At 42.9% G+C, this 15,723-nt stretch overlaps 1 protein-coding gene across 2 annotated transcripts in view; it reads right to left on the reverse strand.

The window, feature by feature from the left end:
• The window catches only part of sned1 (sushi, nidogen and EGF-like domains 1), a 147,675-nt gene extending 133,079 nt beyond the window's left edge, over positions 1 to 14,596 (reverse strand). Inside the window, exon 1 of one of the 2 annotated variants that reach the window (XM_073040661.1) lies at positions 14,317 to 14,596. In XM_073040661.1, the coding sequence (XP_072896762.1) occupies positions 14,317 to 14,526 (210 nt within the window). In that variant the 5' untranslated portion in view covers positions 14,527 to 14,596. The remainder of the gene's footprint in view (positions 1 to 14,316) is intronic. The other variant, XM_073040662.1, reaches the window with a different exon arrangement.
• Positions 14,597 to 15,723: the final 1,127 nt, after the last annotated feature.

Consider the following 15,723-nt stretch of genomic DNA (forward strand, 5'->3'; position numbering starts at 1 on the left):
ACACAGCAGGCCAGGCAGCATCTATAAGGAGAAGCACTGTCAACGTTTCGGGCCGAGACCCTTCGTCAGGACTAACCAAAAGGAAAGATAGTAAGAGATTTGAAAGTAGTGGGGGGAGAGGGAAATGCGAAATGATAGGAGAAGACTGGAGGGGGTGGGATGAAGCTCAGAGCTGGAAAGGTGATTGGCGAAAGTGATACAGAGCTGGAGAAGGGGAAGGATCATGGGACGGGAGGCCTAGGGAGAAAGAAAGGGGGGGAAGCACCAGAGGGAGATGTAGAACAGGGAAACAACTAAATATGTCAGGGATGGGGTCAGAAGGGGAAGAGGGGCATTAGAGAAGTCAATGTTCATGCCATCAGGTTGGAGGCTACCCAGCTGGTATATAAGGTGTTGTTCCTCCAATCTGAGTTTGGATTCATTTTGACAGTAGAGGAGGCCATGGATAGACATATCAGAATGGGAATGGGACGTGGAATTAAAATGTGTGGCCACTGGGAGATCCTGCTTTCTCTGGCAGACAGAGCGTAGGTGTTCAGCGAAACGGTCTCCCAGTCTGCGTCGGGTCTCACCAATATATAAAAGGCCACACCGGGAGCACCGGACGCAGTACACCACACCAGCCGACTCACAGGTGAAGTGTCGCCTCACCTGGAAGGACTGTCTGGGGCCGTGAATGGTGGTGAGGGAGGAAGTGTAAGGGCAGGTGTAGCACTTGTTCCGTTTACAAGGATAAGTGCCAGGAGGGAGATTGGTGGGAAGGGATGGGGGGGACAAGTGGACAAGAGAGTCGCGTAGGGAGCGATCCCTGTGAAAAGCAGAAGGGGGGGAGGGAAATATGCGTTTGGTAGTGGGATCCCGTTGGAGGTGGCGGAAGTTACAGAGAATTATACGTTGGACCTGGAGGCTGGTGGGGTGGTAGGTAAGGACAAGGGGAACTCTATCCCGAGTGGGGTACTGGGTGGATGGGGTGCAGGCAGATGTGCGGGAAATGGGAGAGATGTGTTTGAGAGCAGAGTTGATGGTGGACGAAGGGAAGCCCCTTTGTTTAAAAAAGTAAGACATCTCCTTCGTCCTGAAATGAAAAGCCTCATCCTGAGAGCAGATGAAGTGGAGATGGAGGAATTGTGAGAAGGGGATAGCCTTTTTGCAAGAGACAGGGTGGGAAGAGGAATAGTCCAGGTAGCTGTGAGAGTCTGTAGGCTTATAGCAGATATCAGTAGATAGGCCGTCTCCAGAGATGAAGACAGAAAGATCATGAAAGGGGAGGGAGGTGTTGGAAATGGATCAGGTAAATTTCAGGGCAGGGTGAAAGTTGGAGGCAAAGTTAATGAAGTCGACGAGCTCAGCATGCGTGCAGGAGGCAGCGGCAATGCAGTCGATGTAGCGAAGGAAAGGAGGGGGATGGATACCGGTATAGAGTTGGAACATGGACTGTTCCACAAAGCCAACAAAAAGGCAGGCATAACTGGGACCCATACGGGTGCCCATGGCTACACCCTTGGTTTGGAGGAAGTGGGAGGAGCCAAAGGAGAAATTATTGAGAGTAAGAACTAATTCCACTAGACGGAGGAGAGTGGTGGTAGAGGGGAATTGGTTAGGTCTGGAATCCAAAAAAAAGCAAAGAGCTTCGAGACCATCCAGGTGGGGGATGGAGGTATATAGGGACTGGACGTCCATGGTGAAAATAAGATGGTGGGGGCCAGGGAACTTAAAATCATTGAAAAAATTCAAAGCTTGAGAAGTGTCACGAACATAGGTGGGAAGAGATTGAACAAGCGGGGATAAAACAGTGTCAAGGTATGCAGAAATGAGTTTGGTGGGGCAGGAGCAAGCTGAGACAATAGGTCTACCTGGACAGGCAGGTTTATGGATCATGGGTAGGAGGTAGAAACGGGAAGTGCGGGGTGTGGGAACTATGAGGTTGGTGGCAGTGGATGGGAGATCCCCAGAGCTGATAAGGTTGGTGATGGTATAGGAGACAATGGCCTGGTGCTCCTTAGTGGGGACATGATCAAGGGTTAAATAAGAGGAGGTATCAGAGAGTTGTCGCTGTGCCTCGGCCAGGCAGAGGTCAGTACGCCAGACAACAACAGCTGCCCCCTTATCAGCAGGTTTTATAGTGAGGTTGGGGATGCCATTGTCCCAGTACACCATTGCAAAGAAGAATGTAGTGGTAACAACAAATTGGTAGAACGTGTGAAGATGAGGCCTGCATACTTCAAAGGCTTTCAGTCTCCTCAGGAAGTAGAGGCAACAGCCTCTGTGCTGGTGCTCCACTCAAATCTGTCATGCAGGTACACCTCCAGGTACATGTAGGTCCTCACCATCAATAGCATCAGGAAGCAGTACAGGCGTAGACTTCCGAAAGTCCATCACCATCTCCTTTTGTCCTTCAGCTAATGAGCTGCAGATGATTCAGCTTGCACTATTTGACAAAGTCCTTCAGCAGAGGCCTGTATTCATCCTCCCGTCCTCCCTTTAGATAAATGACCCAACTATTGCTGAGTCATCAGAGAATTTCTGCAGATGACATGACTCAGTGTTGTATCTAAAGTCAGAGGAATATGGGGTAAACAGGAAGGGAGCCAGTACACTCCACTGTGGAGCCCCAGTGCTGCTTATAGCCATGTCTGAAAGACAGCTGTGAAGCTGCACATACTGTGGTCTGCCAACCAGATAGTCCATTATCCAGGATACGATGGAAGTGCCAGCCTGCGGTGAATGGAGCATTTTTCCCACCAGTGAGGGCTGTACGGTATTAAAGGCACTTGAGAAATCAAAAAAAATGATCCTCACAGAGGTGCCCTGCTTATCCAAATGGGAGTGAGCTCTGTCCAGCAGGTAGTTGACAGCATCGTCGACTCCAATGTGCTCCTGGTAGACAAACTGCAGGGGGTCAAGGGCTGATCTGACCAGGGGTCAGAGGTGGGCAAGGACCAGCCTCCCTAGGGTCTTCATGATGTGTGAGATCAGGGTCACTGGACGGTAGTCAGTCAAGTCTTTCAGTTGGCCCTTCTTGGGTACTGGGACCACACATGATCCACACAGTCAGGACCATTTCCAGGCTGAGACTCAGATTGAAAATGTGCTGGTGAACTCCACTCAGCTGCTCAGCACACTCCTTCAGGACCCCAGAGTCCACATCATCCAGTCCCGATGCTTTGCCATGTCTGAGTTTCCCCAGAGCCCTTCTCACCCGCTCAGTAGCGAATGATGACTGGGGACATGGCAGAAGGTGGGGGCTGGGGGAGGTGAAGACTGGAACAATAGCAGTTGGTATGTGGAGGTGTGGATGGTAGATGCAGGGCAATGAGGGGATGTATACAGTGGTATACTGTGTTGTTCATCCACATGTTGAACTAGAGGGGGGAAGAGGGGAGGAGTTGGTGCTGAAGGAGGATTAGGTGCCTTGGCACCTGGACTAGGGTGCTGGGAGGGGGAGTGGGTGTGAACAGGGGAATACATAGTACAGTTCCATTATATAACACTGGGTGGTGACAAATGCAAATTATGTCAGCATATGCTACCTTGAGATTCATTTTCTCACAGGCATTTACAGAAAAATAAAGAAACACAAAAACATTTTGACAGGCTTCAATCATCATGAACACTCAATTGCTTAGCTGAGGTGGCACAAGGTTTAACAGGAGCTTAGGGCTTTTCAGGAATTCCTGACAGTCTATTAGGCACTTGGCCACAGTGAATAAAAGAAGTGTAAGTGGAGCAGACATTGTGAGAGGCAATTGTTGGAGTGGACAGTGTTAGAGTGGTCAGGCTTTGGATTAAGAGGCCTACGAGAAAAGGGGCAAAGGTCAAGTTAAGTTTCTGGTAAGCTTTTATCTTTCTTTGTCTGCTAGTTCATAGTGCAGCGAGAATGCATCCATGGTTAGTGGCGTGTTCTTTGTGTGAGATGTGGGAAGACTGGGAGACCTCCAGTCCCCATCTGTGTGAGGTGCATCGAGCTGCATACTCCTTTAGAGACTATGTTAAGGAACTGCAGCTGCAGCTCAATGACCTTCAGCTCATACAGAAGAATGAAGAGATGATAGATAGGAGTTACAGGGAGGTAGTGCTATGTAATTAATATTTCAATAATATTGTAAATGTACTGTTTGATAAGGCATTCTTTGTTGTTTAAATAATTCATTATAGGTTATATGTAAAAGCACGTGAATGGTTTGCATCATTATGCCACCACGTCAGCATGAATCAGAATCAGAATCAAGTTTATTATTACCGCATGTGTCATGAAACTTGTTAACTTAGCAGCAGCAGTTCAATGCAATACATAATATAGAAGAGAGGAAATAAATAAATAAATAAATCAAGTTTTTAACATCTGGGGTGCCTCGAGGAGACTCATGTGGCGGCAGAACCCTCAATAGATATGATTAAATATTCTTGTTTCAGCCTGATACAGCTAAAAAGCACAACTGCTTCCAAGGTCAGAATGAGTGAGCCTCGCTTAAAGTAAAAATGAAACTCACCTCAATGCATTTCTGGCTCCTTGCTTTCCTTTCAATTAGTTTTATGTTTTGTGGTTACAGAACATAAAAGTTGTGACAAGGAAGTTCTAAACAAACATGAGACAACTACCAAGCTGATGAAGTGCAGCGAGACGTTTGAGTTAAAATAAAACCAGCATAGCACATTATTCTTCAGGAAGATAGAGATGGTTGAGTCAAAGAAAAAGGCAGAAAATGGACAAATTCACAGGTTCATAAGCAATGAGTACCAGATGATAAGAATCCTGAATTTTAAAAAAAGCAGAATTGGCTGGCTACATCGGAAAGACAGTCACATTTGATTGCACAAGAGATAACTGGATATTACATATGATCAATTGAACAATATTTTTAAGCAAATGAAATAGCCAATAAAAAGCGAGTGTCAATTTTGCTGTGTGCATTGGGTTTAAAGGAATACAATTTGCTTCATGGTTCAACTGCTCCAACCAAATCAGCCAGAATGGACTTTGCTGATTTATAAAAGTAATGCAGGAATATCTGGAACCAAAACCACTGTTGATTTCAGAATGCTTTCGGTTTCATAAACAGAATTAAAAGAAGGGGAGTCCATTTTGACATATGTGGCTGAATTGAAGAGATTATTCAAGCATTGTCAGTTTGGTAAAGGGCTTAATGATGCACTGAGAAATCATATAGTTTGTGGAATCTTAAAGCATTCCAAAACGGCTCCTAACTGAAACACAACTTACATTTAGAAGAGCAGTTGAAATAGCTGTATCAATGGAGACAGCAAACAGAAATGGACTTGAACTGCAGTCAGGAATAAAAATGAGTATGAACAAAATTGCAGCTTCTAAACAAAAACCAGCCTGGCTGAATAAATTGTGTTACTGTTGCAGCAGGAGCTCACACACACCAGACCAATGCAGAAAATGTAGGACATAAAGTGTATGTCAGGCAGACAAAAATAAATGGACTGCAAAGAGAAGAGGAAAAAATTCAAATTGCAATTTCAAAAACAGCACAATGTGAATGCTGTTGATGAATAATCTGATAATGATGAGAGAGTGACACAGGACTGAGTAGCCTTAAGATTTACAATGTGAAAACTAACAATAGACAAACAATGTGGCTTACACCTGAAGAGAAAAGCAAATTATTTGAAATGGAATTGGACATTGGCTTAGCTGTTTCAGTCATTCAACAAAATGAGTTTGAATGGCACCTCAATGATACTGAATTTAACCCTGCAGATATTCAACTAAGAATTTATACTGGAGTAAAGATAACTCCTGTGAAAATGACATTTGTAACAGTGAAATACAGCAACCAACAAGCCACATTGGGCTTTTAACAGGAGGGGTAGCATTACGGGTACATGATTGGCTGAGAAAACTACAAGTTGATTGGAGATCCATCCACTATTTGCAAGCCAAATCCTCTGCAACAGAGTCAAATGAAAGCAAATTAAGAAAGATACTGGATGATGCCACAGCAGTGTTCAGGGATGGCATTGGAAAACTCCAACATATCAAAGGTAAAATAGTCTTAAATGAAAATGCCACACCCAAGTTTTACAAAGCCTGTCAAGTTCCTTATACCATCCTTGATAAAGTAGCCCATGAGTTCAATTGCATGGAAGCTGAAGGAATTCTTCACAAGTTTAGGTGGAGCCCATGAACAATACCAGTGGTCCCAGTAGGCAAGAAGAATGGGTCTGTCAGGATTGTGGTGATTTGAAGGTCACCATCAATATAGTACTGGAAGTAAATAAATGCCCTCTGCCCAGGATAGCGGATAGCTTTGCAAACCTTTCTGAAGGAAAACACTTCAGCAAAATGGACTAAGAAGAGGCCTACCGACAAATGGAGATGGAAGAAGAGTGCAAAGTATTTCCCACCATAAACCTTCAAAGGCCTTTATTGCTATAATAGGCTTATTTTTGGAGTACCTTCTGCACCTGCACTCTGGCAGAAAAATATGGACCAGGTGCTGCAAGGCTGCCCAGGCACTCAGTGTTACCTGGATGACATCATTATTACCAGTGAGGATAACAAGAAGCATTTCCAAAATCTCAAGACAGTGTTAAAAAGAGTAGAAGATTATGGGCTCCAAGCATGGCGCAACGAATGTAAATTCTTTAAAGCAAGCATCACTTACTGTGGTCACACCATTGATGTACAAGAATTACTCAAGTGTGCTGAGAAAATTCAAGCACTGATGGATACCCCAAGGCCAAAGGATGTGTCACATTTGAGGTCCTTTTCAGGATTTGTTCATTATGATTACAAGTTCCTATCGAATGTGGCCACTGCACACCCCTTGAACTCATTGACACAGATCAGGAAGAAATGGCAATGGACAAAGCAATGTCCAATGGATAAAGCTTTCAAAAAGATAAAGGAAATGGTAATATGAGACACTGTACTCACACATTATGATCCACATCATCCAGTGAAGCTTGCCAGTGATACCTTGTCATGTGATATAGGTGCAGTTATGTCACATGTTATGAGTGATGGAAATGAATGCCCCCCCTAGACTTTGCATCATGTTCCCTTACCACTGTAAAGAAAAACTATGCACAGATTGACAGAGAGATCTTGAGTCTGGTTTGGGATGTAAAATGTTTCAACCTGTACTTGTATGAGAGAGAGTTTACTCTCATTACCGATCATGAACCATGGTGTCCATTTTCAATCCACAGAAGTGTGTTCCACTAACAGCAGCAGCACAAATGCAGAGATGGGCTCTGTTTCCTGACAGACACAATTACAAAATTGTATTCACAAGGACAGCTAATCATGGAAATGCTGATGGATTGTCCTGTTTACCCTTGGAAAAGGAAATACCTGAAAATTTACAGGAGGACACTCCTAGGGATGGATTCTCCCAAACACAAATCAAAAGTCTCCATTTTACGGTAGAGATGATCCAAAGGGAAACCAGAAAATACCCCACACTGTCTCAGTTCTACATGGCAGCCCATAATGGCTGAAATATGCAGCAGAAATTCTAGATCCCCCATCTTTACCAGCACTGGATGAACTTCACCTTGTTGAGGGTGCCCTATGTTGAGATTGAGAGTTGTCGTAGCATCCAAGTTGAGAACCGAAGGAGCTACATGCCAGTCACCTCGGCAAGGTCAAAATGAAAATATTGTCTCAAAGCTTTATCTGATGGGCAGGGGCTGATCAGCAGATCCAGCAGCTTGCCATGCACTGTTTAGGATGCCAACACGTCCAGAAGAAAGGTGTCCAGAGCTGTCAGAACCACTTCCTGCAGCTCCAGAGACAGCTCCTGCAACTACCATGGAAGAGGCCCCAGAAAATGAGTTTGTTTTTCTATCACAAGTCTCATCTGTAAAGCAGAGTGACCCTTCCCACACCTTTTCAGGCTAAATATTATCCGCAAGAATAAGAAATCTTACACAGTTATAAATATATACAGATGTCTAGAGAGCAATACATCACATAGTTGAGTTGAAATTCATTCTATATTGAGTTGGAGTTTATGGCTAAGCACAGAGGAGTGTTGTGTATTTAATACTTTAGTAATATGTATATATATTGCTTATGTATTCTTTGTTTACATAATTCACAATGGGTTATATGTAAAAGTACATGAATGGCATATGTTAGTGTGCCACATCACACTGCACACCCCTCACTTACAGTAAAAATGAAACTAATGTTCACACTTCCCCAGCTCCATGTTTTCCCTTCAATTAGTTTTATGTTTTAGAGTTACAAAACGTAACAGTGAACATAAACCCACAAGTTGCAGGAGGTAGTTAGCTGTTTGACTGTCAGGAGAAGGAAAGTGAATGGGCGGCCAGTGCAGAGTACCCCTGTGACAGTTTTCTTCAATAGTAAGTATACCACATTGGATACTGGTGGATTGGGTGTTATGTAATGGACCAGATTCGATTAGGGAGCTTAAGGTAAAGGAACCCTTAGGAGACAGTGATCATAATATGATAGAATTCACCCCACAGTTTCAAATGGAGAAGCTAGAATCAGATGTATCAGTATTACGGTGGAATAAAGGGAATTACAGAGGCACGAGAGAGGAGCTGGCCAAAGGTGACTGGAAGGGGACACTACCAGGGATAATGGCAGAACAGCATAGAATGGAGTTTCTGGGAACAATTCAAAAGGCGCAGGACAGATACATCCCAAAGATGAAGAAGTATTATAATGGGCAGATGAGGTAACCATGGCTGACAATGGAAATTAAAGATGGTATAAAAGCAAAAAATGATCTAGCAAATATAATTGTGGAGCTTTTAAAAACCAGCAGAAGGCAACTGAATAATCAATAAGTAAAAAAAATATGAAATATGAAGATATTCTCACCAATAATATAAAAGAGGATACCAAAAGTTTTTTCAGATCTATTAAAAGTAAAAGAGAGGCAAGAATATATATCAGACTGCTTGAAAATGACATTGGAGAGATAGTAAAGGGGACGAGGAAATGGTGGACAAACTGAATAAGTACTTTGCAACAGTCTTCACTGTGGAAGATACCAGCAGTATTACCAGACATTTAAGAGCATCGGGGTATAGTGAGTATAGTTGACCAAATTCCTCAACATCTACCAACTAAATGAAGTCAATGTCTCAAAGCTACTAACTTCTCTGCAGAGGGAAATGGGTCTTTCATATGTGTTCTGTCTCTCAATTTTATACACATCATTTAAAATCTCCCATCAGACTCCTTTGTTCCAAAGAAAATCACCAACCCTATCAATTTCCCCCGGAGAATTTAAACTTCCAACCCTAGCAACATCCTCAAAAATTTCTCTAATCTGGTGCTATTCCTTTTATTATGATGACCAGAAAATGTATAGAGCTATCCAGCAAAGCCTAGATAATACTTTCTGTAATCTTGTCCAGAATTTCTCAGCCGAGGTTCCAAGAGAGATTGTGATTAAAAAAAAGCACATTGTTTTTTAAACTTCATGTGACACACAGTCCTGGTGTTCACAGTGGTGGGCAGTGACCGAGCAGTCCCATTAACAATCTTGTTAGAGGTCTCTCAGCCCAGTGTGGCAATGCGCTGTAGGACCATGTTTATTTGGTTGAGTCCATTCTCAGGTTTTTCTTTGACACAAGATTGGGAAAGCCATTGATAATCGGTGGGCACTGTTATTGCACGGAGGGGAGGATGGTAGGATGATAATTGGTGAGTGCTGTATTGCATGGAGGGGAGGACAGCTGGCTGATTTTCTGAACATTGAACGGACTCACCCAACTTGGGCTGTGACATTAGCCTCTCCCCCAGCTTCCTCTAACATGCTGATGACTGACTTATCAGAGTGAACAACACTACTGGTGTAGTAGAAAATAGGAGGGATTTTTATGTGCTGCAACTCAGCTGCTGGCCTGCCACTATGGAGTTGTTGTAAACATTTACAACCATTATGTAAACTAAATCTACTGAGCCTACCTTTAGAAAAATTAAATCCCATTTTGGCTTAAGCCAATCATTTAACAGCAATTCATTATGCTTGCCTTATGAGTTTCTAAAATTTATGAGAGGGAAAGAGAATAATTTCAAGAAAGGTGAGCTAAGCTTAACTACTTGTTTTTCCTCAAGAAAGTTCAGCTAAAAATTCATTCTCTACTCAAAAGAGCATTGACAACCATTTTTGGATTGTTGTATCTACAATTTACTGATCATGCTACCCTGAGACCTGAAAATTAGTTCTAGAGTTCCTCCAGAGCAAAAAGTTTGAGAAAAGCTGGTCTAGTCACTCTTATAATCTTAGCCTTAACTAATGAAGGCAAGCATCCTTTACGGCAACTTAACCATCTCTGTCCTTCAACCTTCGAGAATCATGGACATGCACTCTGAGATCCCTGTTGTCCTCTACATTATTCCCTTTCCAGCATCCATTTATATTGCTTCTCCATAAGCATGACCTCACACTTCTCTGGACTGAATGCCATTGATAACACTTATGTTCATCCAACTAGTCTTTTGCTATCTCCCTGAACCTAATGCTTTCTTCTTCAACCATGCTGAAAATTTTAGGGCCATTGGAACAAGTCTTAACCATGATCCCTACAGTTAAACTACAATTATTTATATACATCATGGACAGCAAGAGGCACTACCTTTTTCCACACACTCTTGCCTTTCTTTTCCTTACTAGGCAATTTTTCTTCCATCAATATATCAAATTCCCTTGGTTTATGTGGATGATTTTACTTTTCTGATCAATCTTCCATGTGGGATGATGTTGAAATCTTATCTAAAATCTGTGCAGACTACACTAAATGTGATCGCTACTCTCCCTTTTAGCTTCTCAAAAATTCAGTCAAAGGAGTCAGGTATGAACTGCCTTTAATAAATCCATACTGAAAGTACTTGAGTAAGCTTGATCAATTTGGATTTATGCTGCCCCTTAGAATTTCTTCCAATAGTTTGCCCACTACTTGTGTCAGACAGACTGGTTACTTCATCTAAAATTTTCTCCTCGATTAATCAAGATAATTACATTAGCAGTTTTTAAATGATTAGATGTCACCTACAACAAATGGGCATCAGAAAATGAAAATCAAGATCTCTTCCATTTACTCTTTTGTTCTTTCAAAAGGCAGATACAGTATCTATTTTGTTCAGGGATGATGTTTATCTACAGTTTAAAATGCTACAACCTGAATATGTCCTTTCCCCCATGTTTATGGAACATCTCTAATATCTAATATTACACCTTTTCTATAAAGAGAGATCCAAACTATTTATTTAGAATTGCATATGTAGATTCATAGGGTTATAAAATTATACAAAACAGAAACAGGCCCTTTGGCCAAACTCACCCATAGAACATGAACATAGAGGTTTACACATGATAGGCAATATTACCAATATTTTATACGAGCTAGTCACATTTGCCTGCATTTCACCCATATCCATGCACCTATTCAAATGTATTTGAATCATTGTAATTGTACCTGACTTTGCAGCTTCCTCCAACATATTGTTCCCTTTACACACTGCACTCTATTGGAAAGGTTCTCCCCAGATCCCTTTTAAATCATTCCCATCTCACCATAAATCTATGTCCTCTGGTTTTAAACTCCCTTATCTGTGATCATCCATTACATTTATGGCTCAGATTATACCTCTGTCAGATCATCCCTCAGCTTCTTATGTTCCAGGGAAAATTTCCCACCTAACCAGCCTCATTATAACACAAGCATACCAGACCCAATAACATCCTTGTGAACCTTTTCTGCACCCTGTCCAGTTTAATGACATCCTTTCTTCCTTCCATTTCTTCTACCTTCATTCATGAGGACATATTCTTTCTTTTGCCATCTCTTTCAGCCAGCCACATACTTTTCCTATAGATTTACTTTGAATTCCTGCTTTCCTTTCTTTTATTTTACTACTATATTGCCTACACTTCTCTGGGCTCTGGCTTCTTGTTATTTTTTTTCTGTTTGCCTATTAGATCATGCATGTTCCACAAGTGGATGGGAGATGGGTGATGGTGAAATCAATATTTGTCAGTTCTCATTTTCTTTTGGTTGTCCTTGTATTGGGAGTGAAAGTGGATAATAAAGAGCAGCTAAAGAAATTTGACGTCCCCTTCAGCCCTCATCATTTTTTATCACTGCTCCATAGAAAGCATCCTACCTGGGTATGGCAACTGCAAGAAACTGCAGAGAGTTGTGGACACAACTCAGCACATCATGGAACTCAGCCTCTTCTCCTTAGATTCTGTCCTTACTGAGGCAGTGAGAAGTATATCAGCCAACATAATTAAAGACCCCACTGAACTGATCATTCTCTCTTCTGGCCCGCCCCTTGCCATCAGGCAGAAGATAGAAAAGTCTCCTAGCACTTACACCAGGCTTTAGGGCAGTTTAGAAGGCTATTGAATGGTTCTCTTGTACAACAAGATAGACTCATGACTTCACAATCTACATCATTGTAACTTTGTCTACCTGTATTTTCTCTGTAGCTGTTACACTTCATTCTTTATGCTGTTATTGTTTTACCTTCTATGACCTCAATGCACTGTGTATTGAATTGATCTATATGAACAGTATGCAAGATTTTACTGTTCCTCAGTATTTAAGGCAATAATAACCCAAATGCATTTTCAAGCTAGTGTAAAATTATGATCTGACATAATGCCAAAGGACAGCTAAAGAGTACCCAGATTATAATAGTAGGGTTAATGATACAACTTGTGTACAAGGAAGGCTAGGTAAATCTCCCAGTGTTAAACAGAAGTCAGGTGGAGGGTGCAATATAGAAATCACACAATACAGTATACCACTTTATATCTTCAGAAAGGCAGCATCTATCATTAAGCACCCCATCACCCAGGTCACGCCTTGTTCTGATTGCTACCTTTAGAGGGGAGGTACAGGAGCTTGAAGGCACACACTTAATGATTCAGGAACAGCTTCTTCTCCCCTGCCATTTGATTTCTGAATGGGCATTGAACCCATGAACACTACCTCACTACTTTTTCTTAAATGTCTATTTTTGAACTATTTAATATATATTTATACTTACTGTAATTCATGTTTTTTTTCTATTATCAGGTATTGAATTGTACAGCTGCCACAAAGACAACAAATTTGATGACATGATATTAGAGCTGATGCTGATTACAATGTGCAGGTAAACTATCTAATATATATCAACAAATGAGCATCAATCACAGTTTGTTATAATCCACGTCTAATAATGGCCATTTAGAATGTCTAATTCATAGCAATAAGCAGATGACGGATATAGTGATAGAGGATGCAGTTTATAGTTATGAGGAGGGCACTTGATGTATAATACCTGGGGAGAAAGTGCTCAGTGGATTATAGTAAATGACTCAACACCTGATACAAAAATAACATATCCTACTCTCCCCGTGTGTCTAATATTGAACGGGCATCACGTTAATCAAAATGTACAGGGTGTCTAGTGCGCAAGGAGAGGTGAACAGACTGCCACAGTACAATCATGGGCAACCGGTCGGCACATTTTCTAATGGACAGTGCTCGGATTGCCCTGGACAGTGACTTGCCAGAGCATTAAACTGGATGGTGGTGGTTACAGTTCAATGATCAGCAGTGGGCTGCACAGGGACATGGCTGTTAAAGCATCTGGTATAAAGCCCCGGGCCGTTCAAGTTGGAAGTTTATAAACGGGCGGGTATTAATTGACAGAGTGATCACTGTACATTGGTAGCTGTAGAGAATGCTCCACACATAACAATGGGCGCAGTGTAATAATTAGTTCACCAAATGCTCCATGTGCAATAAGCAAACGGAATATACGCTGTATAATAATTGGCAGCGGTTGCGAGCGCAGGAAGAAGAAAGTGTGCATAGTGGGCAGGGGCAGAAGAGTGCCCTTCAGAACAATGGGACCGTGGAGCGACCGGCGGGCAACCAGTCTTCAAGTTAGCAGTGCAATAAATTTGACAGTGCCCGGTACTTTCTGCCCCTTCTTCTGGAACGAAGTGCATTAAATACCGCGAAGAGGCTGCAAAATAACGGGCCGGTTACAGCGTTCACTGGTCGGATGGAGCTGTGTCGACTCCAAGTGTAGGAGCAGTGGAGCAAATATCGGGCTAGCTTACCGTAAGCAGTACGACATGGGGCTCGTCGAACACGGGACACCGTGCCCGGGATGAATGGAGGTGGAGGTGAAGGAGACGAAATTTTGCAGTTTGTAGAGCTTGGTGGAATTTAACAGGCTGAAGTACATCTACCTGGGCAGTGGGCAGGAGGGGTGGGGGGTGTAGAGGCAGTTTCTGCCCCAGGACTGTTCGTACAAGAGAAGCTGGTGAGATATAACGTGGAAATGCGACTCACGTAAAGCCCGGAGTGCCTCTCTCCGAAGAAGGGAAAGCTGTGTGAGATCTCCAGCAGCCCGGACCCTCCATCGTCCACCTTAGCATTGACCGAGTCCCCGTTCTCCACCCCGAATGGGTAAAAGTCACTGAGTGGCACCAAGCAGGAGATTCCTTCCAGCGACCCTAGCACAATCCCGGCGGCCAGCAGCGCTCCGACCCGCAGCTCCATCTGTCACAACCCCAAGTCACCTGGACAGTGTGTGTGAGCGTGAGTTGTACCGGTCCCCGGTATCCTCAGTGTAGCAGAGACACCCTCCACCCCTCATCCTATCAAATCGCCTGAAACCGACACCAGGCGTGATGGGCATCCCAGTACCCAATCAGAATAGAGAGGCCGGCACACAGCGGACCAATCAGCTCCAAGGTAGTCTGAACTTCGCTAACTTTTCACCCTGAAGCGGACTTTCTTAAAGCTGAACTCACCAAACGGGACAACCCGAGGTTGGGAGTCCTTTGGATTCATCCGGCAGGTACTTGTACCCAAGCCGGCGCAGAAAGAGAAAGCATAATCAAAAAACAGCTCTGCGCTCAGCTTAATAAAATCAAATGCCCTTTTTCTTCAAGTTCTGATGGGGGATCCCGGCTTTGAAAGTTTGACCGTTTTTTTCTTTCCACAGATGCGCCTGACATTGAGTGTTCACAGCACTTACCAAGTAGATTTTTTTTCCAACAAGAATAATATTTCCCCAAAGAATTCGGACGCCTTTTAATTTGCTCCAGCAGACCAGATGCGTTCCAGATGGGGCAATTCCCCCTCTGTTCAGTGCCAGCAATTCTGGGTAAGGAATGGTAATGCAGAGTGTCCTGTTCTACTTGCCATATCTGAAACATACTTTTAGCTCGGTTCTGACGAGGTGCTTTGGACTCGAAACACTATTTCTCTTTCTAAACACGCTGCTCAACCGTCATCATTTTCTGTTTTCATTTCAGGTCACCAGTTAAGGTAGGAAAGATAAAGTAAGGGCCCCGGAAATGTAAGCTGTATATTGATTACAGATGACGCTGTTTTATATTTTTTCAGCTGGCTTGCAGACGGAGGAAAGACCCCACTGGATTGGGAGGTGTGGAGGTATTGAAATGAGGGATAACTTAATGGTTTGGTCACACCACAAAGCCCAGGAAAAGAAGGCAAAGGTATAAATTAATGGAAATTCCTTCGAAATCAGATAGAAATGCTTCACCAGCTTTCACAGGTGTATGTCAGATACAATGCATCTTGTTGACCTCGTGCTCATAGGACAGAGTCGTTGGAAGCAGGAGTGCATCATTCAACCCTTCCAACCTGCAACAAGATTATGGCTAATTTCCTCTCTGTGTTAACTGCTGTGCTTTGCACCTGGATTCCCTCCATATCCAGACATATATC

The sequence above is a fragment of the Hemitrygon akajei genome, chromosome 3 (assembly GCF_048418815.1).
Source record: "Hemitrygon akajei chromosome 3, sHemAka1.3, whole genome shotgun sequence".
Taxonomy (NCBI): Eukaryota; Metazoa; Chordata; class Chondrichthyes; order Myliobatiformes; family Dasyatidae; genus Hemitrygon; species Hemitrygon akajei.